The sequence below is a fragment of the Acomys minous genome, assembly GCF_964271855.1.
Source record: "Acomys minous genome assembly, chromosome: 7".
Taxonomy (NCBI): domain Eukaryota; kingdom Metazoa; phylum Chordata; class Mammalia; order Rodentia; family Muridae; genus Acomys; species Acomys minous.
Genome location: NC_140488.1, coordinates 87643746 through 87670704, shown reverse-complemented (window position 1 = coordinate 87670704; position 26959 = coordinate 87643746). Strand labels below are relative to the sequence as shown.

General features: G+C 36.6%; 1 protein-coding gene across 5 annotated transcripts in view; it reads right to left on the bottom strand.

Moving 5' to 3' along the window:
• Nucleotides 1–1695: 1695 nt before the first annotated feature.
• The window catches only part of GK (glycerol kinase), a 73580-nt gene continuing 48316 nt past the window's right edge, over nucleotides 1696–26959 (bottom strand). For 4 of the 5 annotated variants that reach the window (XM_084790445.1, XM_084790446.1, XM_084790447.1 and 1 more), the window contains 9 exons: nucleotides 26509–26589; nucleotides 15040–15118; nucleotides 13686–13782; nucleotides 12423–12507; nucleotides 11757–11877; nucleotides 11501–11644; nucleotides 9727–9807; nucleotides 5265–5351; nucleotides 1696–3461 (listed from right to left, as the gene is read on the bottom strand). In XM_084790445.1, coding sequence (XP_084646571.1) covers nucleotides 3451–3461; nucleotides 5265–5351; nucleotides 9727–9807; nucleotides 11501–11644; nucleotides 11757–11877; nucleotides 12423–12507; nucleotides 13686–13782; nucleotides 15040–15118; nucleotides 26509–26589 — 786 coding nt within the window. In that variant the 3' untranslated portion in view covers nucleotides 1696–3450. The remainder of the gene's footprint in view (nucleotides 3462–5264; nucleotides 5352–9726; nucleotides 9808–11500; nucleotides 11645–11756; nucleotides 11878–12422; nucleotides 12508–13685; nucleotides 13783–15039; nucleotides 15119–26508; nucleotides 26590–26959) is intronic. The other variant, XM_084790448.1, reaches the window with a different exon arrangement.

Sequence of the window (26959 nt, the reverse complement as noted above, 5' to 3'; positions counted from 1 at the left end):
GGTTTGTTTTATTAATAAATATGTGATTTTGCACTGTCTTACACAACATAAGTTTTGTAGTAATTGTTATGCTCAGAATTTGATATGCTTTAGTGATTTTGTTTCTGCTGGTGAACACACAAATATAATTTTTCAATAATATGTAGAAATATTTTATTTTAAATTGTGTTTGTTTGTGTGATGGTGCATGTGAGTGCAGATGCTTATGAAGACTATTAAGAGTGCATAAACCCCCTGCAGCTAGAGTTACAGACAAGTGTGGGTGTTGGGAATTGAACTTAGGCCCTCTGCAAGAGAGGTACATACTTTTAACCATTAAGTCATCTCTCCAGCTCCCAGTCAAGCATAATTCTTACTTCTATTATCTAAGATTTTTGCTAGGAATAACCAAAAATTTAGTTAATATTTGTATTTACTAAAATAAATTTATAATTTTAGGCTATCTTTCTCAGTTTAAAATAAATATAAGCAACCTATATATGTTAATATGTACTTAGATAAAGTGCTAAGTGTTTGCAATTTTAAGTAACACAAAAGATATTAAAATACTCTCTTCAGTGAAACCATTACCTGCTGATAAGTGATAGGTTTCATGCTACCGTCTCTTGTTTAAAAGAAAGGTGGCACATTCATCCAGGAGTCTGGCTTTTCTAATCATTTTAAATGGTTCCATTTGTTTCTAGACAGTGTCTTCATTTTCTTCCAAAGCTATAAAGATTTTTGTGATTGTATTATAGTTTATTCAACCAACCTCTATTTCATATGCATTTTGCTGATTTAAATATTTTGCACTAAGAAATTGTGAATGAATAATGTCACAGTTAAAAGCTCAAAAATTTTATTATGTTTAGTAATGTAGAATAAAGATTGAAGCGGTGGTGCACTCAGTAGGCTGAGGCAGGAGGATCACTGTGTGTTCAAGTGAGTATGGTCTACATTATAAGATCTCTTTCTCTGTGTTTTTCTCTCCTTCTCTCTCTCTCTCTCTCTCTCTCTCTCTCTCTCTCTCTCTCTCTCTCTCTCTCTCTCTCTCTCTCTCTCACACACACACACACACACACACACACACACACACAGGGTGGGGGTGGGGGGAGGCAGAAAGACAGAGACAGGAAAAAAATAAAAGCTACTTAACTTTAATATACAACAAGAAAATTTTTAAAAAGACTTGAAATTCTGAGCATGGTGGTACATGCCTTTGATCCCAGTTAGAAGAGACAGAAGGCAGCAGATCTCTGGGAATTCAAGGCCAGTTTGGTCTACACAGTGAGTTGCTGTCTCAAAATAAATAAATAAATAACTGATACCAATGAAGGAGCGCTCATGCACTATTTCTTTTATGGATCAATTGGAAAACAAAATATTGAGATGTTGGTGTAACATTGGAGCCCAGACCTCACTGATTAACCAAGATAGACAGAAGCTGAGGCAAAGGAAGAAGCCTAGAAATATGAATGTCTCAGCCAGGTGAGACTCTACTGACAATGGCCATTGCCTTGAACATGTATTTTCTGGAAATGCTGAGGTAGAAATGGTTTAGTCTGTTCTAACAGAATGTTTGTCATTCCAGAAACTACATCTGCTGTTACTCAGCGCCTCAGTACACATGAATGAGTGCTAAAGAAGAGGCTTTTGTGTCTGCTGAAACACCTCTGAATGTTAACTTAACTTTCATCTGTAAATGAGAAATGACAATAAGAAATAAGGGGTCAATTTATTTTAAGTAAATTTACCATTAATTATCAATGGGTACAATGTCACACAATTATAAATCTTGCATTTTGTAGAAAAATTAATGTTATCTTAAAATTACTGGAATTGCTTTACACAATTATTTACAATGAACTCAACCTGCTTTTGTAGAAATATAACTAGTTTAAAAGTCTCCCACCATAATAATTCACAGTACCTTATATTTAAGCCACTGCAGTGGCAGCCATATCAGTGAAACCCAGCAGATTCAAGAATTAGGAACAGTACAATCAGAACAGGAACTAGAATCTACCATTAATTCCAAATAAAAGTTTTTAGATTAACATATTAATAGTTTCCATTCTGAAATGATGAAACAAAATGACGAGGAAGTATTATTTTCTTATTTCTTTACTACAAAACAAACATGATTTTAAAAATTGATGTTAGGAACCTAGGCTACTGAGTTATAACAACTCTAAATGTTTGAGAAATTATTGGTTCCACTGTGAGTCCTTTGCAATGATAATTTTTGCCAGCTGTGACATTAAATAGAGATAATGTCTATCATGCCAGAAAATAAGAACATCTTATTAACAGGTAATAAAATTTGAAAGATATTATTAGCTTTATTCATACATTCTTTTACTTAGCTTCTGAATTTACGATATTTCTCAGTAGGACCTCAAATATGGAAAACATAAATTCAAAGGAAAATTTTCACTGGGCTAGTCCTCGTGCCTAAGAACAATATTTACTGTTCTATGCCATACTTGTGCTTCTTCCAGCTGAGAGAACTAAATGGTAGAGTATAAGAAATATAGTTGAAATCACAATATAGTACATTTTATTTGACTGATACTGAATATATACTTAAATTTCAAATGTTTGATTTTATAAGAAAAAATTTCTTCTGGTAAATAATATGCATAACCGTTTCCCAAAAATGTATACAGCTTGCCTATGCCCCCAATTTATATACATAGTAGTCCAGTTAAGACCAGCCCTCTTATAACTTACTGAATATAATGTGCTCTTAATTTATAAATGGGCTACTCTCTCAGTATATAAAATATATAAGCACATATGCTATACATACAGAATAAAAAATATAAACAGGAGAAATGAAAAAAAAGCAGAAAAAGAAAGTCTTCTATCCTGTAAGATATAGACAGAAAGCCATGATAATTAGTGTGATGGTGTAAAACACCTGAAAAATTTCAATTTTGGCAAACGCTGTTCAAAAAATGTCCAAGCTATGAGAACAGCAAATCACTATCCAATAACTCCTTGGATATTTCCATTGAAATATTCAGTGATGTTGTTGTCTTCTAATATGTAAAAAAGAAGACATCTGATCTGTTAAAAGCAAACAAGCACAAGGCCACTCATTTTGAAGAAGATGGTTAACAACCCCTTCATGTAGAGAAGAGGATCAAATCCAGATCCACTAGTATATAAATATACTGGTGGCAGATTTCAATCTTCAGGATACGAATTCACCCTAGACCTTAGACGGAATAGCATAGGATATCATGATAGTGGAGGGGGCAGCTCCAAAGGTAACTGTCAATGTTAAACAACTACACTAAATGTTTCTGGAGCATTCTTTCTGCCGCATTTTCTCTATTTCAAGCCATAGGTCTACTTGGAGGATCATGCAGCAAGTGGCTTATGAAAAAAATTATAACACAGAATTGTCAGATTTCCTTATTACATAAAAAGCTTGCATCCTGGGAATCCATGAGGTGGTATTATTTATGGGATACCTAAAGGGAGACAAAAACCATAAAAGTCAATAAGGCATATATGCATTTCAGAGGTTAGAACAATAAAGACTATTCAAATATTTAAGCTACAAATTCCATACTTTCTATATAACAAATTCGACTATTTCTATATAGTATATCATAGTTAAGGAGCAACAAATGTAACTGAGCCAACTCCAAGATTAGCAAATATTAGCACTATGATAACTGTTTGCTAAGGCAAACAATGGCTACTAAAATTGAATCTCAGCAGAGGTCACCAAAAAGAGCCTAAAGATGGCGGCCTGGAACCTACTACTTTTAATATTTAATATATCATTTAGCTTAGAGACACACTAGATGTCTCACTTTCTATAGAGTTGGAACTTTTCAAGCTAGTAGAGTATCAAAAGAGAGACAAAATACCAACAAAATAAATGAAAGTTTTCAGCTCTGTTTTTTTTTTCTTATCTTTTCTAGGTCATCATCATACAGCAAAAATACTCAGGATAATGAAAATGTAATGGAACATTTTCTAAAACAGTATCTTTGTAAAGTTAAATTAAGTTCTCATGGCAATGTTCAGAGTTTTCAGGCAAACAGTTATCAGAGACAGAAAGAGAACAAATATTTGATAATTCTGTTATGTTTTCACAGAGAGAGCCTTTAGCATATTAGTATCAATACCAAAATAAGGTATTGTTAGTACCAAAGTGATTAAAAATTTTATCCTGAGTATGCTTGAATATGAAGAATACAGGAAAAGGCAATACAATCTAAGCTTAAATTCATATGCAAATAGCTGTTTCTTGTTACTTAAAAAATAATCTAATGTTCTAGTGATTTTAAAAGTTATTTCATATTAGATATGACATTAAGTTGATGATGCCAACTTAAAGAAATGCATGTCAGCTTTCTGTAAACAGATGTTCCTTCAACATGAATTAAGTTCAAATTTTATATCTTAAACTGAGGTTGGACATCGCCATATTAAGCACAAGAATTAATATAGCTTTTTCTCTAAATATAAAGCTTGAAAAAATAAAAGCTGTTTCACTTTCATGAAAAGTATGGCAGGAACAAGTATTTAAGTATTTTTTACAATTTGATGTAAAATTCTGAAGAAAAATTGAAGAATCGTCAGAAATAGAAATCGCTTCCAAAATGGCAATTATGTTTAATTAGTGCTGCTGGTGCTATGCATTTCATAACATGTGAAGCCATTATGTTTATATGAATATTCAGCAGAAACTAATGTGCAGAGAATATTTCCATTTTATTTCAACCTGAATTTATTTAAACAATAATTTAAAAGACTTCATAAAATGTTGTCTTTTCACTAAAAATAAAGTAACTGAGTATCCTTCCCAGTCTGAGAGTTTTACAGAAAGTCAGCTAACAAGCTCTAGCCAAAACTCATGCAAGAGTGGATATAGAAGACAGACCAAGGACATTTCCAGAAGGCTCAAAAAACTATACATATTTAAAGCTAAGATGGTTAATGTCCAAATTACAGTAACTTTCATCAGTCATTCTGAAATTCCTTTCAGTTAAAAATTAGCATTTGCACTTTTTGTTTTTGCTTATTGCTGCAGCTGATAACAGCATGTAGCCCTTCAAAGAATCATCTGATAACATAGTCCTTAATTCTGTCTCCAGAAATGAATCGATACAACTAATGAGGCCTTCGATTGATACTCTGGGTTTTTAAACATAGGAAGAATGAAAAACACTAAAAGCTTTCTGCTGAGGTATAAATACATACATTCAAGCTACAAGTGGTCTAATTAGACTACAAGTGGTCTAATTTAAAGAGTAACTAACCTGAGATGTACCTTGCTCCGATTAACATTACCATGCTACTCACTATAAAAAAGCCCAAAGGCAGACTACAGAAGATACTAGGGTCACCTGTGGCCATCCAAGTAGAAGGGAATTCCAGTCAAGCAAACCAAAAGAGAGACACATAATTACAATATTTATGTTAAGAATCACATGATAGCAAAACAAGTTATAAAATAGCATATTCATAAAAGCTAGAAGAGTTATGACTTCAAATCAAAAATATAATCAATATCAAGGCTAATGAAAGTTAATAAACAATACAGATAGCATGCCACAAGTAGCCAAGAACATAACACACATAGCCCAACATCAGCTTTCCACTGGCAGAGCCAAAGAGCTTATGGAGAGCTTTTTGGGAGGCTATCGGTTTAGGCTTTCTAGATTCTTCTCCCAATGATAGTTAAATGAGCAATGTCATTCACCCAAGAGTATATTAGAAAGGTTTTATTAATCTACTCTTTTTACATATAATTTTTACTGAATTTGTTCTTTGACAAGTCCATACATGTATAAAGTGCATTTTGATCACTGTAACTTGTAATAATCTAAAAATCTCTATAGCCTGTCTGATTTCCCTTTTCCACATTCAGGTCTGTTTTGTTTTAAACACTGATTTGGTCTTCTGTTTCAAAATAAACTTTGGTGTTCAAATGAAATAAATCTTGAGTACTGCTGAAACTAAAAGATACAACAAAACTAAATTTTATTAATTACTGGAAAAGATGATTATTTTTGTGACCCAAGTCCTCTTGGGGTCCTTTCTTTTTAAATCTACACATATCCTTCCCTTAAATTTATGTACCCATAGGCTGGAAAAAAGGGCTCAGTAGGTGAAGTGCTTTCTGTGCAAATCTGGCAAGCAGAGTGGGATTTCCAAAAGTCATGTAAAGGTGGAAGGAAAGAAAAAAAAATAGTTGTCCTTGACGTATACACATACATGTGCCTGAGCAGGCACACTCCTCTATACACAATGTATCTAAACTATTTAGCATATTTTGAGTTGTTAAATATAAAACTGGGAGCTTTCTAGCTACACTTCCAGACCCTAGAATATAAGGTAATGCCCAAGCATTATGAAAATACAGCCATTACACAGGGCATCATTCAAATATGCCAGATAAAGATTATTCTGGGTATATGTCATGCTATGAAGTCTGAAGATAGGGTTTTTTCTATTTTGGAAGAGGATTTTCTTCCTCTCACCATGTATTTCTTTCTCCCTTAGAAATTGGATTTTCAATAAAGAGTCTAATATACTAGTTTCCCTATTCTGTCACTTTTTGTTACTCTTTGAAGTACAGAACAAATTATTTTTATTTCTGTATTTTAGTTTGATTTTAGGAAAGAAAATGTCTGGTTCTCTTAAAGAAAGCCATTGGTTGTAACTTAAAATAACTGAGTTTTCTGATGTCTTTACAGTGAGTTCTAGTGTGAAAAGATCTAAGGATTGTGGCTAGGGGTGTAGAATGCACAAAGCTTGAAAGTTCAATCCCCTAACAACAGAGAAATGTCAGGCAGATTTTCTAGAAGTTCATGGTCATCCCTTTACTATAAAGTGAATTTGAGGCTAATCTGAACTATAAGAGACCCTGTTTCAAAAGGGAGAACAAAAGAAAAAAATACCAAAAAGATCTGTGGAGCACCTATCAATTGCGGTGGTACCTGTTTGATAAAACTGTTTCTTTTTTAGTGAGATGGTCACATGTGTATGTTGCATAGGTATTAATATACATACATATATATATAAGAAATTTAAATTTTATTTGTGATTATAATGTAGTGGCACAATATATTTAAAACAATCTGAGCTATTTTCAAAGTGGTTGGTGTGTTGTAAATCGAAAGCCAAGTCATTATAATTGGCTTGCTCTAAAAACCACCAAACTCCTGAGATGGACATGGTAGCTCACACCTATAATCCCAGAATCTGGAAGCTGAGGCAGGAGGATTATGATTCTAAGGCCACGCTGGGCTACATAGTAAGGTACTTTCTCAAAGATTAAAAATAATTTCTGGGTGTGGTGATGCACACCTTTAATCCCATTTAGCACTTGCCGACAGAGGGAGGCAAATCTCTGTGAGTTTAAGGCCAGTCTGGTCTATATAGAATTATTATTATTATTTAAAATATAAAAATAAAAGCATTATCTTATAAGGTCATCTACAACATTAGAATATTAACATATATGCTTATATAATTCATATTAACTATATAATTATAGTTCATATTTAATATATTTTTAAATGTTTATAGTGTACTAAAAACTTTTATAGACAAAATAATATGTTTGCTTTAACACTGCCACACTCCTTTGGAAAGATATATTATCTTTTCCTTAAATTATGGTAAGTTAAAGAGAATAAGTTTCAAGGCACTAATTCTCTGAGGTCTTTCTGGTTTTCTTAGGTTAAGGTTCTATCTGTATTGCTATTATCATATACTTACACAGAATAAAAATTGCCATTATATAGTTTATATTGTTTAAAGGAAGACATTTAGCAAAACCTTAAATGTTATTCTGAATTAATTGGACAGTTTAGAGATCCCCTAGACCCTACACACTTCAGTATTTTCATATAACTATTAAAACACTTTTAATCACTAGTATAACTTTAAAAAGAATACAATTAAGAGATGGATCTGGCAGTGCAGACCTTAATACTGGTATGTGGGAGTGTGGCTCAGCAATCACTGAGCTCAAGAACTGGCTGGACTACAGAGAAGTTCAAGGGCATCCTGAGCAATGGAATGAAGCCCTACCTCAAGATAAAAAGTAAAAGGATGGCTAGACATAATGAAACCCATTACTCTGTGAGCTAATTTTTAAAAAATGAAAAACTATTTAGAAAGATAAAAGGAAGATCTGGGATATGGCACTTGCCCAATATGTGTGACCCTAGGTTTAATCTTTAGGATTGAAAAAAAATTAAAATTCTCAACAAATGAAAATAAAGAGATGTAAACATTTAATGTTGGGCATAGTGACATACATCTGTAATTCTAGAATTGGAGGCAATGAGACCAGAAGCTCAAGCTTCTACACAATAAGTTTATGACCACATAAAACAAGGAGAGGAAAAACAACAACAAAAGAAATTTAATTTTTTGTTTTCTTTTACCATTCCTTCAAGTATTACAAATTCATTGACAAAAAGGGACATAAATGGAAAATAATCTACTGCTTTTATGAAAAATCGAAGTTAACATTATATCTTTAAGAGATAGTAAAGAGAAATGTGTATCTAGATATAAAGTGCGGTGGAGGACAAAGGACACCAGGATGGTTGTATCATTAACAAAAAAATCAGCTAGTCCAAGAGATCATATACCCAATTTCACATTGCAATTATATAGGGGAATAAGCAAAGAAATCAGAGTCCACATTTGTTATAGCGTATAAAGTGTTCGAGAAGAGTAGTATTTGTGACTGAGAAAGTAATAGTCAAGAGTCTTAAGGTTGCAGTCATTGCAAAAATAATTTAATCCACCATCTCAGAAAAAGATGGTGCCTAGGATATCCATGAGACTTAACAAACAAATATTTTGAAAAGGAAAGAAAAAAATAAGCCCAGTCTCAACCCCCAAAACATATTAAGTTTACTGAGGAGAAAAAAGGGACAATTTTAATTAGGAACATCCAAGACTAAAAACATGATCACAGTGAAGTAGAAATGTCTTGTAAAAGCCACATGAATTAACAGCGGCTCTATACTCACTGTAGGCTTGGAAGTCATATAATCATTTATAAACTTTTCCCTAATAAAGTGTGCCATCATTCTATGCTATATCTTGAGTTTCTGTAAGGGCTATAATACTGTGTCACCAAATGCAGCCTACAGATATCTAAATTACTAAAGCCTTATGCTTTCCTGCCTAAATGATTTGAAGACTAAAATTGCTCTTTATTTTCTGCTAACAGCATTTCTCAATTATAAAACTTCCAACTTACTATATATAGTTTACGTCCTCCTGTCTGGTTTCATTTATACTGCATCATGGCTTACTTCGCCTGAATGCTTTTTGTTAGTGTCTGGAACCAGATTTGGAAGTTAATATCCCTCTCAGTTGCTTCCAGTCATAAAGAAAGCCTCCCAAAAAGGTAGAAATTATCAGGGAGAGGTAAAATGAAACTAGTTGATTTTTTTTTCATTAAGAAAGGAACCAGAAATAATAATTTTACTTTTGTAAAATTCAGTTATTCATTGACATGCCAGAAATAAATCAACAAGGAATGATACGGCAGGCTAGAGTGAAGGGACATTTATTAGCCTACAGTCTCCACTTTGTGTTGCAGAAATATTTTCAAAACATGCGAAACTTTAGATATAGAGTAATCCTTTTCTTTAAAGCAGCCATACACTTAAATAAACTAACACACTCAGAAAAAAATATCCATTATAAAATAAAAAGTTTCAGTAATAGCTAATAAACACAATTTACCACTTTCTGGAGACTGGGTTGTAACCCAGCCAATTGACTTCATCACAGCTTTCTTCCATGTGGAGTAACGGATTTCACTTTCTAGAATTAAAATGAGGGGAAAAAAAAAACCCGTATGAGATGAAGTTTGCTGAGGTGGTCAAAGTACACTTGTGACTGACAACTTGGCATTCCTAACAAATCATTGCACACCCTGACCCCAGGTGCAGAGTGCAGAGTACACAGTTGGTAGGGACTGGCAGTGAGGGGAGGAGATCCATAGAACCTGGAGGAAAGTTTTATAAAGGCTAGGGGAGACTGGGAGACAGTCTCTCTGCTACGAAGGCAGGCCTATTCACAAGAAATGGTGGAGGAAAATCCTATTTGATTTGTTTTCTCTTCTTTTTGGGCTGTGGCTTTGGCATGGGGAGAGGTGAAGGAAAAACCAGAAATGAATTTGGTCCAGTTGAAGGTATTAGCAAATACTGATTGCTCACAAGATTCAAATCTTAACTGCCTCATCACCAACATCTTACAGGAGGGATTTTTATGGTCAAAATCTATAATTTAAAAACTACACAAAAATGAACAATGATGCTGCCCCATCATAGACGCAGAATCCTGGATAGGACAACTTGCTTTTTTTTTTTTTTTTTAATGCCGAGACAGTGTTTCACTGTGTAGCTCTGGTTGGCCTAGAACTTGCTATGTAGATAATGCTGGCCTCCAACTCACAAGAAATCTGTCTGCCTGTTTCCCAAGTGCTAGGATTAAAGGTGAGTAGAGTCTGACTTTCCCTTCTCACTTAAAACAAACAAATGCAGAGGAACTTTAATTTGGAACAAGGCTGCTCTGGCAGGAGACCACATCTAAAGACCTTCTAGGTCTGTGTGATCCAGATGGAATACAAACACATCTTTGATCCCAGGAGACACAGGCAAGCAGATCTCTGAATTCAAAGCCAGCCTGGTATACAGCAAATTACAGGTAAAGAAAAGCTTAGGTCCAGGCATGGTGGCACACGCTTTTAATCCCAGCACTCAGGAGACAAAGACATACAGATCTCTGAGTTCTAGTCAGTTCTGTTCAGGCAGTTTGGTTGAGTCAATGAGTTGAGAGGCAGTGGAGTTCATGGTGGTTCAGTTCGTGGAATTCAGAGGCAGTTTTAACTGGGAGAGTTTTACAGAGAGGATGAAGAGAGAACCAGCTAGACACAGGTAAAGACAGAACGAACCAGAGAATGAGAAGGAGCTGGAAGATTAAAATAGATTGCTAGAGTTAATTTGAGGTCAAGCAGAGCTATTCAGTGAAAAGTTGAGAGAAGCCAGGTTGAATCAGTCAGTATAGAGAGGGGTTTGAGCCATAACAGCTGAGTTGAACCAACCAGCCAGAGTTCAGAAAGAGCTAAAAAGGGTGAGCTTGTTCAGCAGTAAGTCTCACAGGGTGAAAACATTCTAGGCCTAGATTAGATTGTACAGAGGCCAGAAGCTTCCAGGACTAGGTCTAGGCTAGCAGAAGGAGGTAGTAAGCCTCCAAGATGACAACTACACCAGGCAAATAAGTTACTTTTACAAACAAACACTTTAAGCTGACAAGCTATAGTTGAGAAAGTGGGAATGTTATTCTTCAAAACATTGTAGATGGGACCCATTTCCCTCATTCATTCTTGCTCAGCAAAACCCCAATATGCTTAGCAGCTAAATTATTTTGCTCTATAACTTATAGACAAATCAAAGGGTAAAATTTTCCTCACATGGAGGCCATTTTCACTGTATTCCATATTCTTTAACTATACCTTCAGCATTGATCTGAGGTTCAAACCGCTCCATTGTGACAGCTGACAAATCTTCAGGTTCGAGACTCCAAACACCAACCCCCTCTGCTGCCCCCGCTGCCATGGCAGCTCCTAGGGCAGTTGTTTCAGGCATGGAGGGTTTCACTGAGAGGAGAGAACTATGTTAACAAGTTTGTAGTTATATATGCCTGAAGGATCAGTTCTCCCCAAGCCGACATTATTACTTCTGGGTTTAAAGGAGTGAAGGGTTACTAACCTACTGGAATATATAGAATGTCTGCTTGGAGCTGCATAAGAATTTTATTGCTGGTCATTCCACCATCTACCTGCAAATGGCTGAGTGGAATTCCACAGTCGCGGTTCATGGCATCCAAAATCTTAAATAAATCAATGCAATTAGCATCATCAAACTACATCACAGTACCATGTCTCAAAATGGCAACCCTTCATATGCAAAGCTGGATGTATTTCTCAAAGCCTGAAGAATGCTGTCGAGACATCTTACTCTGCTCTTCGAAGCCCTCCTTCATTTGCTTACAATCAACTTTTGCTGGATTCATACTTCTATACTCACCCTGCTAGTCAGCAAGCTAAGAAAGTCTATTTTGCATTTTTATTTCGTGTTTTGATGCCTACATCTGTGCTCTTTCCTCTGCCCAATATGTATTACTGCACTAACCAGTCTTCTCTCCAACATAAAATAAATCCTCCAGTGGTTAGTGATAAAGGTGCTTACAAGATGATAGTTGGCAGTGGAGAGAGGGCACACTTGTATTTAGAGTAGTGTTTATGCCAGCTACATTTTTCAGTTGGGAACACTTCAGGTTTTTGATAAATTGCAGGCATAAATATATACTTAATATTTAATTTAAGAGTGACAAAAATGGATCAAGCACAAGAAAAATTGGCCTATATTCATTACCTCTCGGGTTTGGAAACAAACGGCTTCTAATGCAGCAAAAGCGATATGACATTTATTGGTGAACTGAGTGAGTCCACAGATGATCCTAAAAATACACACAGAGATTTTCAGACTAGAATGGTACAAACAGGCCACTGATTTTTTTTTGCCTCCCCAACCTTTGGCTCTTACAGTCTTTTTGTCCTCTCTCTTGTGATGGTCCCTCACCCTTTGAAGAGGGGATGTAGATAGCCCATTTAAAACTGAGCACTTAACTGACATTTATTTTCTACACTTTGGCTAATTGTGAGCCTATGTTATATTAACTACCTCTTCTCTGATGAGGACTGAGAGCTGCACTAATCTATGGCTATAGAAAGCCTATGTAAATGAGTGCCCTGCCACTGAGCCACATCCCACCCCTGGCACTAAGCCATTCATTTTATGTCCCAAAGATATAGTGAATTCAAAGCTGGGCATGGTGGTATATGCCTTGATCCCAGTACTCGGGGAGGCAGAGGCAGGCAGACCTCTGTGAGTTCAAGGCCAGCCTGGTCTACAGTGGAGTCCAGGAAAGCCAAGGCTACACAGAGAAACCCTATCTGGAAAACCAATCAACCAACCAGCCAAACAAAAAAGAGTAAGTTCAATGTAGGCAGGAAAAGGAAACTGGATATATTCATTGAGTAGCTCAGAATGTCCTTATAGTCTTTATCCCTATATCCATGGGTGGAAGTACTTGTGATCTAACAGAATCAAATCACATTCATTTAGATGATAGTACTTTGATCTACAATATGTAGATAAAAACAGACAGAAAATGATTAATTAGTTCTTAACTAATTAATTAAATAACCAAGATCCCCCAACATACACAATATTGTCAGTGCTATTCATCTTTCATTACTGTTCTTAATTTTTATTAGCATATTAGTTAACCTAATGGGATTCATTGTGGCATTTCATACATCTATATAATGCTTTTGAGCATATTCAACCCATTACTCTTTTACTCCTAATAATCCCTTTTCTCTTCCTACGTAGCCTTTCTTCTACGTTAATGTCTTCTATCATCATTTACTTTTCAATTAATACATATTATTCATATATATATTAACAAAGTACTGTGTGATGTTTGGAAATATGTATATAATGTGTCATGAGGCAGGTCTGTCACCTCATTCATTTTGGTAAGATATATTTGAAATAGGAACATTCAATGTCCTCATTTCTAGCTGTTTTAAAACACGTAGTAAATTACTTGTAACTATAGAATATACTTACCCTCTTGCACTGGGCTCCCAATAAGGGGCATATAACCCTGAAAATGCTGGAACAAAGTAGCAGCCATAAGAAGTACCTACTTCTTTAGCAAGTTTTTCTAGTAATGAAAAGGAGAAAGAAAGGCAAAAAAAAAAAAAAATCAAACCAAGATCTTACTTTGTTAAATAAACATATATATACTTTCAAATTTAGATCAGCAGTTTTGATTTGTGGTTCATTAGTAGCAAAGTATTACTAATTACAGTAGAAGGCTAATGGTAACAAGAAAATTTCCCCTACATCGAATGCCCCCACACACTAACCTGAGCTGACCAAACAGCGGACCTGGATTCATTTCCTTTAGGAAACTTGGTTCGTTTCCATGTCAATGTTTGCAGTATATGTATATATTGTGAGGGTGTGCATGCATGTAAAGGCCAGAGGTTAACCTTGGGAGGAGTGTTCCTCTGGACATCCCCGTTTTGTTCATTAAGACAATGTCTCTCAGTGGCCCATAAGGGCTAGACCAATGCGCTGTCCAGCCCCAAGGATCCACCTGTCTGCGACTTCCTAGCCTGGGATTAGATGTGGAAGCCACACCTAATCTAATATTTATGTAGATTCTGGGGACCAAACTCAGATCTTTGTTCTTTCACTGCATACAGCCACTGAATGATCTTCCCAGCACTATTTCCATGATTTTTAAGTTTCTTGACTAGAAGATAAGGTGGCTTCTCCTCTGTGCCTAAGCAGAAATGAATTTCTGATAGGCTTACCTTCAGGCAAAGTTAAACAAGTAAATAGCTGAATTCAAACTAATTATCCATAGACCGAATATAGCTATATTAATACTTAATTTATAGGTACCAGAGTTTTAATGCTCACTCTAATCCAGAAATTAAAGCTCTTTTTCATCAGATAAATGGCTAACTACGCTGCTTTACCTGCAGACTCAGGCACTCACTGGTGTTCAATTTTACACATGGGTAATTTTTATGCCCTCTCTTACAAGTTTATTAATAAGTACGACAAATTATGTCCACGTATTATGTAATGAATCTTCATGAAACAGTCTTTTCTGGACAAATCAAATTCACAGAAAGGGTACACATAACTCATAGATCAAGTTAGTGACAAAGTAAATACTGACAGATTGCAGGGACAAAATATTAACTTTTTATTCTTTAGAGTTTTTTGCTTTTCAAACTGAGCCTCACTATGTAACTGTGGCTAGCCTGGAACTTGCTACGTAGACTAGGCTGGCTTGGAATTCACACAGATCCTACCTCTGCTTTCTGAGTATTGGAATTAAAGGCACACGCCACAATGCCTGGCTTTCTTTAGACATTTCACCTCTTTAGTAAGACACACTTACCAATTTCCTCTGAGGACTTAATAATTCCAAGGTTGTCTCTTAGCCAGCGGATTACAGCACCAGCTATAGCTACAGAACCCTATGGGGAGGAAAGGAACCAAAGATAGAATATATGTTGCCACTAGAGGGTATTCTCCATGGATGACACTTCAAAGTGGAAAGCATTCGAACAGTTCAATTTGGGGATCCCTAAAAATATGAAAAAACTATGACCTGTAATACAAACAATTTTACCTAGACCATAGGATAGGGAAAGAAGTGAGGCGCAGCACACCCTCGAACCTATCCCAATAGGTGACTATTCCATCTTTTGAGCACTTTGAACTTTGTATAATTTGGTGAGCTTCTTAGGCATAGTGTCACCTATTGAAAAAAAAATCTTACACCATCCACAAAGCCACTGCAATGAGCCACACTAAAATTTAAGTATATTTTATAGAAAACATCAAACAAAAATCTAGCAAAGACACAAGTGATTATTCTTTGAAGTCAAACATGTGTCACGGGATTAGGGACTGGGTTAGATTTGAGTATCTCCGCACACCCAGCCAGTCTCCAGGGGATTTGGAAGAGAGAAAGATGGGTGAAAACACAACATTTTAGCCATATTTGAGTCCATGCTTTATTACTTAATTGCTATATGACCTCAGATAAATTATATATGCTTTCTGAGCTCCAATTTTAACCTACAGAATGATAGGTACTATTATAATACTTATCCAAACAAACTACCCTCTTATTATGAGACCACATGTCAAGGTTCTTACTAAACACAATAACCACAAGCTTCATTAATCTTTAATGGCAGTAGCATATACTATGATTACATGTATATGGAATGTCTGAGATCAGTAAATCCATAAAGAGAGGAAATAGATTAATGGCTACTTAGGTCTGAATGGGTCAGGGAGAGATGGCATAGGGTAGAGCTATGCCAGGTAAGTGGGGTTTTTCTTTAGGGTTATGAAACATTCTGAAGTTGTGCTGTTGTTTGCAAAAATCTATGACTATATTAGAAACCACAGATTGGTACACATTGACAAAGGTAAATTTGGAGCTAGAATCGTACTTGGAAAAGTATTTTCCTAGCACATACAAAGCCCTAGTTCCTATTCCCAGCACCACAAAAAAAGAAAAAAGGCAAAAAAAATCATTTAAAAAGTTTTGGTGCATGAACTATAAACTGAACAATAATTGTTCAACAAGGCAATTATAAAAATATACTAGGCTGCAAGGTACAGTGGCACACGCCTGTAAGCCCAGCACTTGGGAGGCAGAGGCAGGTAGATCTCTGTGAGGCCAAGACCAGCCTGGTCTACAAAGTGAGTCCCGGATAATCAGGGGAGTTACACAGAGAAACCCTGTCTCAAAATCACACACACACACACACACACACACACACACACATGACCAAGGGTTTATCTGGCATGTTAAAGGTCCTGGGTTCAATTCCAAATCCTATAAAAATATAAACAACCAAACAGATCCTAAAGGAACAAAATGTATCAAACACGATAATTAAGAATTCTAGTTTATTGCTCTGAAATTTCATTAATAAAATTACCTCTATTGAGTCATTCTACACCAAATAGCAGATGATATTAAGTGTAGAAACCTGTTGAATGGAATGAATTTCAAATTGCCTCCTGGGTAATTGTGTTGCACATCTATAATTCTAGCATTTTAGAGATGGGGGGAGAAGGATCAGGAGTTCAAGGCCATCCTGGGCCATGTAGTGAGTCAGAGGCAAGCTTGAGCTACATGAGATCCTTCCTTAAATTTAAAAACAAAACAACAACAAATAAGAGCTGGAGATATAGCTCAGAAGTTGAGTACCGGCTGTTATGCCAGAGCACCCAGGTCCAAGTCCCAGGAACCAGATGGCAGCTTGCCATCTGAATGCTAGTCCCAAGTGACCCAGCGCCCTCTTCTGGCCTCCTTGGGCACTGCAGACAGGTATACAGGCAGAATAATCGTATGCATAAAATAAAAATAAAGTTTAAAAAAGTAAAACAAATCAATCATACAAATTACACCATTTTGCTGTCAGTTGCCAAAATGCAAGTGAATCTGAGAATATACTGATATATTCTACCAGTTCCTATGAGAAGTCACCATATGTTCCCATAAAGAATAACAGACTGTTGGCTGGGCAGTGATGGTGCACGCCTTTGATCCCAGCACTTGGGAGGCAGAGGCAGGTGGATCTCTGTGAATTCAAGGCCAGCCTGGTCCACAGAGTGAGTCCAGGACAGCCAAGGCTACATACAGAAACTCTGTCTTAAAAAAATCAAATAAATAAATAAATAATAAAGGGGAAAAATACTGATTTTCCTTATACAGTAATTTTATATGCAGAACTATTCAGTAGTGGAATAAATAAAAATAAAATAAAATAGGTAAATTTAAAGTATATTTAACATAATACATTGATGTAATTGTAAATATGTAATAAATATTAAAATCACTGAATTACTTTTGTAATATGAACTTAAAATATAATATATATTTAAAATATACTTTAAATTATTGTTATTGTTATTATTGTTATTATTGCAATTATTATTATGTATTTATACAGCCATGGTACAGTGTGAGTGTGGATTCAGAGGACTACTTTCTGGAGTTACGAAATGGCTCAGCAGGTAAAGGAGCTTGCCATCGAGCCTGATAAGCACATGGCAGAAGGAGGGAATTGAGTCTTCAGATCCCTACTCTGCCAGGGAGTGGCGGCACACACCTTTAATCCCAGCACTCAGGAGACAAGAGTGGGCAGATCTCTGAGTTGAAGTCCATCCTGGCTTATAGAATGAGTTCCAGGACAACCAGGGCTACACATAGCAACCCTGTTTCAAAAAGCCAAGGGCGGGGGAGGGGGGGAAGCTCTCCTCTGATCTCTACATGTAATGCCATAAATCTCCTAAATAATAAATGAATGTATTAAAAAATAAAAAGGAAGCAGCTGGGTGTGGTGGCACAAGCTTCTGATCCCAGTACTCCAGAGGGTGAAAGCTATATAATCATCCCCTCTCAGCTCCATCCTGAGTTTGAAGCTAACTTGAAGTACATGAGATTTTGTTGAAAAACAATAGCAACAACGAACAGCAAAAAAGCAATTAAAGTGAAAGGGTAACATGGTTTTAGCAGAAGGAAAACCAAAGTTTTGGCTACAAGGTGACAACTACAGAGCATTATTTCAATTCAAACAAATGCTTTAAAGATTACAAAGTCACAGGGCCCATGAGATGACTCAGTATGTAAAGGCACTGATTGGCCACCAAGCCTGCCTGAGCCAGCCCCCAGAATCCACAGACTGAAGAAGACTGACTCCTCAAATCTGTCCTCTGACATCCACACCTATACTGTGGCATGTATGCTTAGAGCCACTCAATAAATAAAGACTTGGTTTTCAGGAGATATGGACTGTTTTGTTCTAATTGAAGAAACACAGTGAATAAACAACAATGAAAAGTAGCTAAAATGGGTATATGAAACAAGGATAGAAGTTTGGTATATGGATAAAATATAAAGTATGATTTAGACTTTAAAGAATTTAGTAAAAATGTGATGACCCTCTTAATAGAAAAGAAAAAGCATGTAGGGGTTGGAGCCGTGGTTGGTGGGTTAAGAGCATGTGCTGCTCTTCCAGGACCCATGTTCAGTTTACAGCACCCACATCAGGTGGCTCACAACTACCTGTAATTCCAGTTCCAAGTGATCTGACGCCTCTTCTGGCCTCTGTGAACACCTCCAGCCACTCACACACACATAAACAAAAGTAAATATGTTCATTAACATGAATCTTTAAAAGACATGTGAGTTCAGAAGCAGGAAATAAAATACAGTATAACGCTCTGAAGCTGGACAGGAAAAGAACACAGAAGAAACCAAAATTGTCTACTCATCAAATTAGCACAAATTGCATCCTAAATGCAAAGGTTCATTCATTGGTAAAGGTACATATAAGCATCTAAGCATCAACAGGTGCACTTAAGAAAGCATCAGTAGAAAATGAGAGGGTATTTTAAAAGTCAAATGATTACAGAACCTGGTGCATATATTATTTAAAAACTAACCGTGTACCCTCTCTCTGTGTATTTATTTCTGTCTTTCTGTCTTTGTCTCTCTCTGTGATTGGGGTGTATCCTCAATTTTTTAATTTTTTATTTGTGTGTGTGTGTGTGTGTGTGTGTGTGTGTGTGTGTGTGAAGACTCTCGCTGAGGAGTGGGACTCACCAGTTACACCAGGCTGGGTTTGCTGGCCAGTGAGCCCTACAACTCCACTTTTCTCTGCCAAGTACAAATCACAATGCTCAATTGTTTTTCACATGGGTTCTAAGGATCAAACTCAGGTCCTCATGCTTATACAGAAAGCACTTTTAAGACTGATACCCTCCTCCCCACAAAATGTACATTACAAAAGTCCATAAAAGGTTTATTTGTGGCATATATTCAGTCTTATTGACATAGCTTTCATAATTCCTAATGTTCATACTATTTTATGATTCCTTGCTACAATAGAACCAATGACTTGCTTCTAATCAAAGGTGGCAGAGTTATGGAAAGATTGTGAGTATATGACAGCAGACCGATGCTCTTGTCTTGCTGGGCACTCCTTTTCTCCTTTATTCTTTGAGGATACTGAGGGCCATGTTGAGAAGCCATAGTCAGCAAGGAGCTATACATGGTCTCTAGAAGCATCTAGTAGTTTCCAGCTGACAGCTAGAAAGAAATTGAGTCCCTTTGTATGAGAAGGAACTGAAAGCAGATGGAATGCCAGATAAGCCCATGGCCTCAGCATACACCTAACTATAGCCTTTTGAGATGCTAAATAGAATACCCAGCCCTGAGAGATGATAAATGAGCAATATTTTAAGTCATTCAACCTTGTGCTAATATTATTATATTTCAAATAACTGGCTATTACAGAGGCTCCCACCTAAACTTGCACAAGTATTAAAAGAAAACCTCTAAAAATAGTAACATGGTAATCATAAATCATACCAATGTAGAGGTGGGCCAAGGGACAATTAAAGAAGATACTAGCAGAATATAGACAAGCCTCTAATGCTTATACTTAAAAGGAGAAAAATACAGCTTAACATAGGATTTAGTATTGTCTATACTCTTTTAACACGCACTTAGGATAAAGGGGTGGACAAAACAAACAGTAGTCTGGCCTCTGAAAGCCTATGATGGTGGTCAGCAAGTACTCTCATAAGCTGTCCTCTAAACACACACACACACACACACACACACACACACACACACACACACACACACATTTTTAAAAGGCCTATCTCAAGCCCTAACTTAAGTTCATGACCATATTACAGGCCCCCAAAAGGAGGTTTGTTTTATGAACCAATACTTAGAAAAAGAAGCGGAACAAGGAAAAGGAAAACACGGCTTCAGGAAGTTAGTGTCCTCTGACAGATGACAGAGGGAAGACAGACCACATAACTGCCCTACTTTGTTTTAGTTTCTTCCATCCTGGAGAAACACTTTCCAAACAGAACTGGCAGGACAAATTAAAATAGCTTATATGAGACTGCAGTTTCAGAATAACATGACGATCATGTGCCCAGGCTGCTTTTCACATAAGATGAAGTGAGAACTCGGAGATTTAAAAATATTAAGCCTAGAATCACCTGCCCACAGTCTGAGAGAAAAAGAAAAAAAATTCCCTCGGCAATGAAGATGCTTACATAAATGTAGTCAGTCTTCACTTTTAAAATGTTGTTTGTTTTAAGTACAGAGGATAAGAGGAAATAAATAGAGAAATACACACTGACTAAAGTCCAAAGTTACATTCAAGTAGACAAGACTGGAAATGTGCAGCATAGTTAGAATGCAGCTGCAGGAGTGATGGCTTCTGATTTCTTTCTCTGTGTCAAGACATAGGAGTGGCTGCCAGAAACTGCTTCCTCTAGAGGAAATGCGTCCAAAATGCTTTGTGCAAGACAGGGAATACAATCAGGCTCAATGCATGAAACCAGAGGCTTAGGTTGAGCTCTGTTTGTGTAGGGGTGTGGAAAAATAAGCACCTGTTAACTTACTGAGTAAGGCTATGGCATAATGGAAGAAGAGACTGGTAATAAAAAATATTAAATTCACGAAGAAATCCATAGTTATTTCAGCCACAAAACTTACCATTTGGAATAGAATTCATTTTCAGTCTGACAAAGACCATAAAAGTAAGTTCTAAAAAATCTGAGGAGATAAATTAGGGCATGGCTTCCAATAGAAACAACCACACAACAAATCCAGATATGGTGTCACACCTTATAATCCAAGGATTTAGGAGGCTTAAGTGGGAAGCTGCCAAGTTTGAGTCCAGCTGGTAATACACAGTGAGGCCCTTTCTCAAACAAACATGAAACTATGAAACAAGGGAAAAAAGAAACAAAATCAGATAGATATGAAAAACAAACAACAATTAACTAAAACTATTAAATGAAATAAAAGGGATAAAGTCTAGAGCACACAGAGATGAATACATTAGTGATCCTCTGTATTGCTGTTGGGTAGAACACACTACCCTCCTGTGACAAAGTGTTGCCAACATGTACTCAGAGACAACACATGCAATCTATGGCCTAGAGATGGGGGAATGGGAAGACACAAGTGAGGAGATAACAATCAGATAGAATCTGAATAAATTATAAGAAAAAAGAAAAAGAAAAAGTATGAACATACATGTGTATATGTGTGTATCATATATATGTGTGTGTATCAGAAGTCATATATAAAAATTTTATAGCTCCACTTTTTATAATGTGCAGACACCAAAGCCAATTCATATACAGTAAAAATATAAATACTAAGCTGAAGCAATGAGAAAAAAGTAAAGAATAAGCTGTCACTAAAGATATGGGTAAATTTCATAAGAATAATGCTGAGTGAAAGAGGCTAGACCAAAAAATGCAGGACTCAGATTCAAATGGACATGCTCAAGTGCCTTTATTTTCTCCACCTATTCTAACATCTAAGCTGTCATCATCATGTGTTTAAGGGTACAAACCTAGAACTATAAAGTTACAGTCTGTAACTTTTAAATAAACTCAAATACACAATCCATTACAGTCTCAGAACTATAAATAAAAATAGGAAATGATTATGCTAAAAGTTAGGACACTGTTCACCTCAGAGTGACTGTGGGTGGCATAAAGGGGCTCCTGGTGGTTGGTAGTATTCTGGTACAAGACCTGAGCAGTGACTAATTACATCATATTCTCTTTGTAATTACTTGATTAGATATATATGGTATACTTGATTAGGTGTTCATATTTTATTATTTAAAGCAATTTTTATATTTAAATCTATTTTATCATATTCTTTCCCTCTCCAAAACCATATTTTTTGAGATCTATTTTTTTTATGTGTGTCGGTGTTTAACCTGCCTACTGTACTCTTGGAGGCCAGAGGAAGATGTCAGATTCCCTGGGACTGGCGTTACAGAAGGGGTAAGAGCTACCATGTGGGTGATAGAAATACCAGATGCTCTGAAAAAAATGCTCTTAACTGCTAAGCCATCTCTTCACCCCTAATTCATTTTTCTTCAGGTGTCTAATTTATTGTTGTTGTTGTTATTATTATTGTTGTTGTTGCTGTTATTATTATTATTTTGTTTTTTCAAAGACAGGGTTTCTCTGTGTGTGTAGCTTTGGCTACCCTGGACTCGCTTTGTAGACCAGGCTGGTCTTGAACTCACAGTGATCTGCCTGCCTTTGCTTCACTGAGTGCTGGGATTAAAGGTGTGTGCCACCATACCTAACTTCTTAAGTTGTCTTAAACACTTCACAATGCAAAACAACAAGTGGATTGTGTATTTAAGCTTATTTTAAAGAAAGAATTTGGAAATAGACGGTAGATACTGAGTCATTCACCAGGGATGCAGCACAGAAAAACAAAGAGATTAATATATATAAAGAAGGGCAGTTGAAGAGACATGAAGGATGGGGTCAAAGGTTCCAACATGCATCCAATAGCAAGTCCAGAAGAAGATGCAAATAATGGTAGGCATAATATCTGAAGAGATAACTGCTGAGCATTTTCAAGATCTGATGACAGACTGGGATCCAAGTACCTAACAGGACAAATAAAATTAAATCCAAACCTATATACAGCACAGCAAAACTAGAGAGCACCAATGATAGATAGTGTTAGATGCTCTCAGGCAATAAAAGAAATAATGTGCAAAGGAACTACATTTAAACTGCCAGCAGAGGTCTCATTAGCACCAAAGGCCAGCTGTGGAGTTCCAGCACTCAGCAGGCACAAGAAGAAAGCTTTCTCTGGCCAGTCTGAGTTGCATAGCAAGACCATGTCTCAAACAACAAAAATTACCATAAGGGATGTGGAAAAAATGCTACTCTAGACATGTGTACTTACCCCAAATGAGGACAAAATAAATTAAAAGCCTACATTCTTCCTAAAAGACTTACAAAAGGGTGACCCTCATCCAGAACAACAGCACCAAATAAGAATGGGGATATAAAAGGTATGAGACCAAAGAAATGATACTGGGGGTGGGGGTGGTGGCAAATTCACATAATGCCAGCATCCAGCAGGCTGAGACAAGTACACTGAAGGCCAAGTTGGGATACACAGCAAGAATAAGCCTCAAAACAGAAATGTATACAATGAGTCAATCGGTATTACATGCTCTCCACTGCAATGAAAAGAACCAATATTGTTAAAGGAAAAAGGGGAAATGAAAGCTTTCAACAACAAAATTCAACATGGCTGGCGAGTCTCTTGAAATAAGGTATTTCAGGGCCTCGTCATGGTTGGGAGATAAAAATATTAAACATATACACTTTTAGAAAACTAGTTAAATAATAATTTTTAAATGTAAAAGAAAAGAATCACTAAACTGAAATAAAAAATAATCCAATCCATGCTATGCTCAACTCAGCGGGAGAATGAAGGAAGACTCAAAGAACTGGCCATAGAAGCTTACATCTATGAGGCGGGAGGACATTCCAGGCTGTATAGGGACATCCTATCTCAGGAGTCAAAAACAAAAAAGGGGGGCAGGGAACTAAAAGGGCGAAGGCAGGAAGCTATAGTTTCAGTGTATACATCTACCAAGTTTTCACAATCTAGCATTATTCCTCTTTTTTTAGTTTGTTTAGATGTCTTAAAATGTTTTAAAATATTTGTTAACTGACCAAAGAAGTTTAAGAACAGATAGAAAGGGAGTGGCAATCCTATTTGCTAATATTTAACAATTTGGTTTTTATGGAGGGTTTGTGTACTCATTGTGGCAAATGAAAAGTATTTTAGACAATAGCAGAATAGCCCTGGATAACTATCTTGAAAATAGAGAAATAAAGCCCTATATTAGATTAATCGAAAAGGAACAGGCTTGGTTTGAGAAAGGATATTTTGGCATATGCTCTAAGAACCAACAGTATAAAGAAGGTATTAGACTACAATAACAACTCGGGCCAGATTAGCAGAAGAATGCTTATGGTGAGAGAGGCCCAAATCACACTGTTGAGTACATGCTAGATTACCTGGAGAAATCATTTTCTCTCTAGAAAGACTGGTGATTTGAAATGGGAGCTCAGAACTACCAAGCATATGAGTGATGCCTGGGCATCCAGGCAGTTTCAACTGGATGAGGGAGACGCAGACAAACTGAAAGCTGCCTCCTAGCAGTTGGAGACATAACAGATGACCTAGACCTGTTGCTGGGTGTGGTGGCACATGCCTATAATCCCATCATTCAGGAAGTAAAGGCAGGAGGAGCACAAGTTATTCATCCTTTGCTACATAGCAACGTTGAGGCCTGCTTGAGGCACACAAGACATTGCCTCAAATTAAAAACAAACTTACAAACAAACAAAAACCGACTTGTAATTCTTTCTTGAAAGACAAGCTGGGAGGGAGGCTATTATTGAAAAGGAGATGAGAAAAAGATTTCATACTGAATGAGAAGACGGCGTGACCCCTCCCCTTTTGAGGCCTTTTCTAATCTAAAGTTAACTAACGTTCTGTCTCTCATGCAAGGTAAAACAAAGCATATTAATACTGCCAAGCTGCTGCTACAATTCAAGTAACTCCCCAAACATCTCTTTTTTTAATGTGAGCAATGCTATCCTGAACATTCTTCAAAGTGGAGAATAAAGGAGAAAAGGGGCTCATGGGATTTTTTAATTCTGGGAAGTAGTAAAATAGCTTTAATATAGAGCTGCCTTTGTGTAAGGAAAAGGGGTTGAGATTGCTGTGGATATAGTTCAATCATAGGGCCCTTGCCCAGCAAGGTCAAAACCCTTAGCTCAACTATCAGTGTTATGAAGAAGGGGGCCACAGTTTGGGACGAGAGATTGCAGTGTTTATGGGGAGAGGTAGAAAAGCTAAACTAATGTTCATCACGCTCTGGACCTAACAGCCGAGAAAATGTCTTAATTATGACTAGAAGCCTAAGCCCTTGATTAAATTATCATCAAGCATTCTAAGAAATGAGTCCCAATAAGTTACCAAGTAGTCCTTCCAAAGTGAATTATACAGGGCTAGGGACATAGCTCAGTGATAGACACCTCCTACAGCACATGAGGCCCTGGAGCCAATCTCTAATAGTACATGTAAAAAGATCTAAAACGGACTGTATAGACATGATCCCAAGACAGGTGTCTGATTTTACAAGCAAAATATTGCCTCTGTGACTTTAAAACAATGTTTGGTTCTTTATTTATTTTTGTGATGCTGGAGCCTGAATCTAGGATTCAGCTGGAGCCTTGAGGATGTCAGGTAAAGAACTCTATCACCGGGCTCAATGTCTCTTGTACAGACCTATCATAGCCTACAGATTTTGACCAACATGGTTCTAGTACAATCTGCAAATTTGTTGGAAACGTGTTTCCCTGGATGAATGGGACAAGTCACCTCTCTCTGTTTCCCAAATCTCTATGTAACACAAGACTAATGGAGACACAAGTGAAGGGAGTAACTCTGCCTTTCTGTGCCCAGTGATTCACTACGGACCACTGGAGCATTTTAGTTACTAAATTTTTAAGTTGAAAGAAGCACTAGAGTCAGCCAATCCAATCATTAAACTTTAAGGATATATAATTTTAGATTGCATAGCAAGTAAATAATATCCCCAAAGTGACAAAATCAGTTGGTACCAACAACGAAAGAGATGGGATGGAGCCTTAACCCCCAGTTTAGTCCAAGGTTCTTTTTACCCAATCAAAGGCCAAAATTGTGGAAATCTGGCATCCTACATGTTAAAATGTGTGAGAGATAATGACAATCTTTCCAGGTGCGGTTGCTCACGTAATTGCAGAGGAAGAACGATCACCATATATTCAAGGGCAATTTGAAAAGCCAGTAGAGAGTTTTTGGCCAGTCAGGGAACCATGACAATATCCTGTCTCAAAATGTCTCTTCCCCCAGACTGAATGGTAATTTTCATTAACTTTGTCATATCATTTGTACTGACTGAAAAGAACTTACTTCCAATGCATAATATACAGGTTTGTCTCTGCCGAGTTTATAGGCCACGGTGGTCAAAAGGCCATGTTCAGAAAATACACACTGTGGGGAAGAAAAGTGGAGATTTTAGTGTGGGAAAAAATAGAAAGGATGGTATAAAGCCTTTTTAGCGTTTGAGACAAAGTTTTACTGTGAAGTCCTGGTTAGCTGAGAACTCACTAGACTAGGCTGGCCTCGAACTCACAGAGATCTGCCTGGCTCTGCCTCCCAAGTGCTGGGATTAAAGGTGTGTGCCCCCACACCCAGTTTCTGTGTGAAGACATTTTAAAAGTTAAAATAGAGTATGTTTATTCATAATAACTCAATCAATAAAATAATTATTAAAAGTAAGTTTTAGTCACTGGTAATAAAAACACACTCAAACTGCTAGAACATTATTCCTTGTTTCAAATTAGATTTTTACTAAGAATCT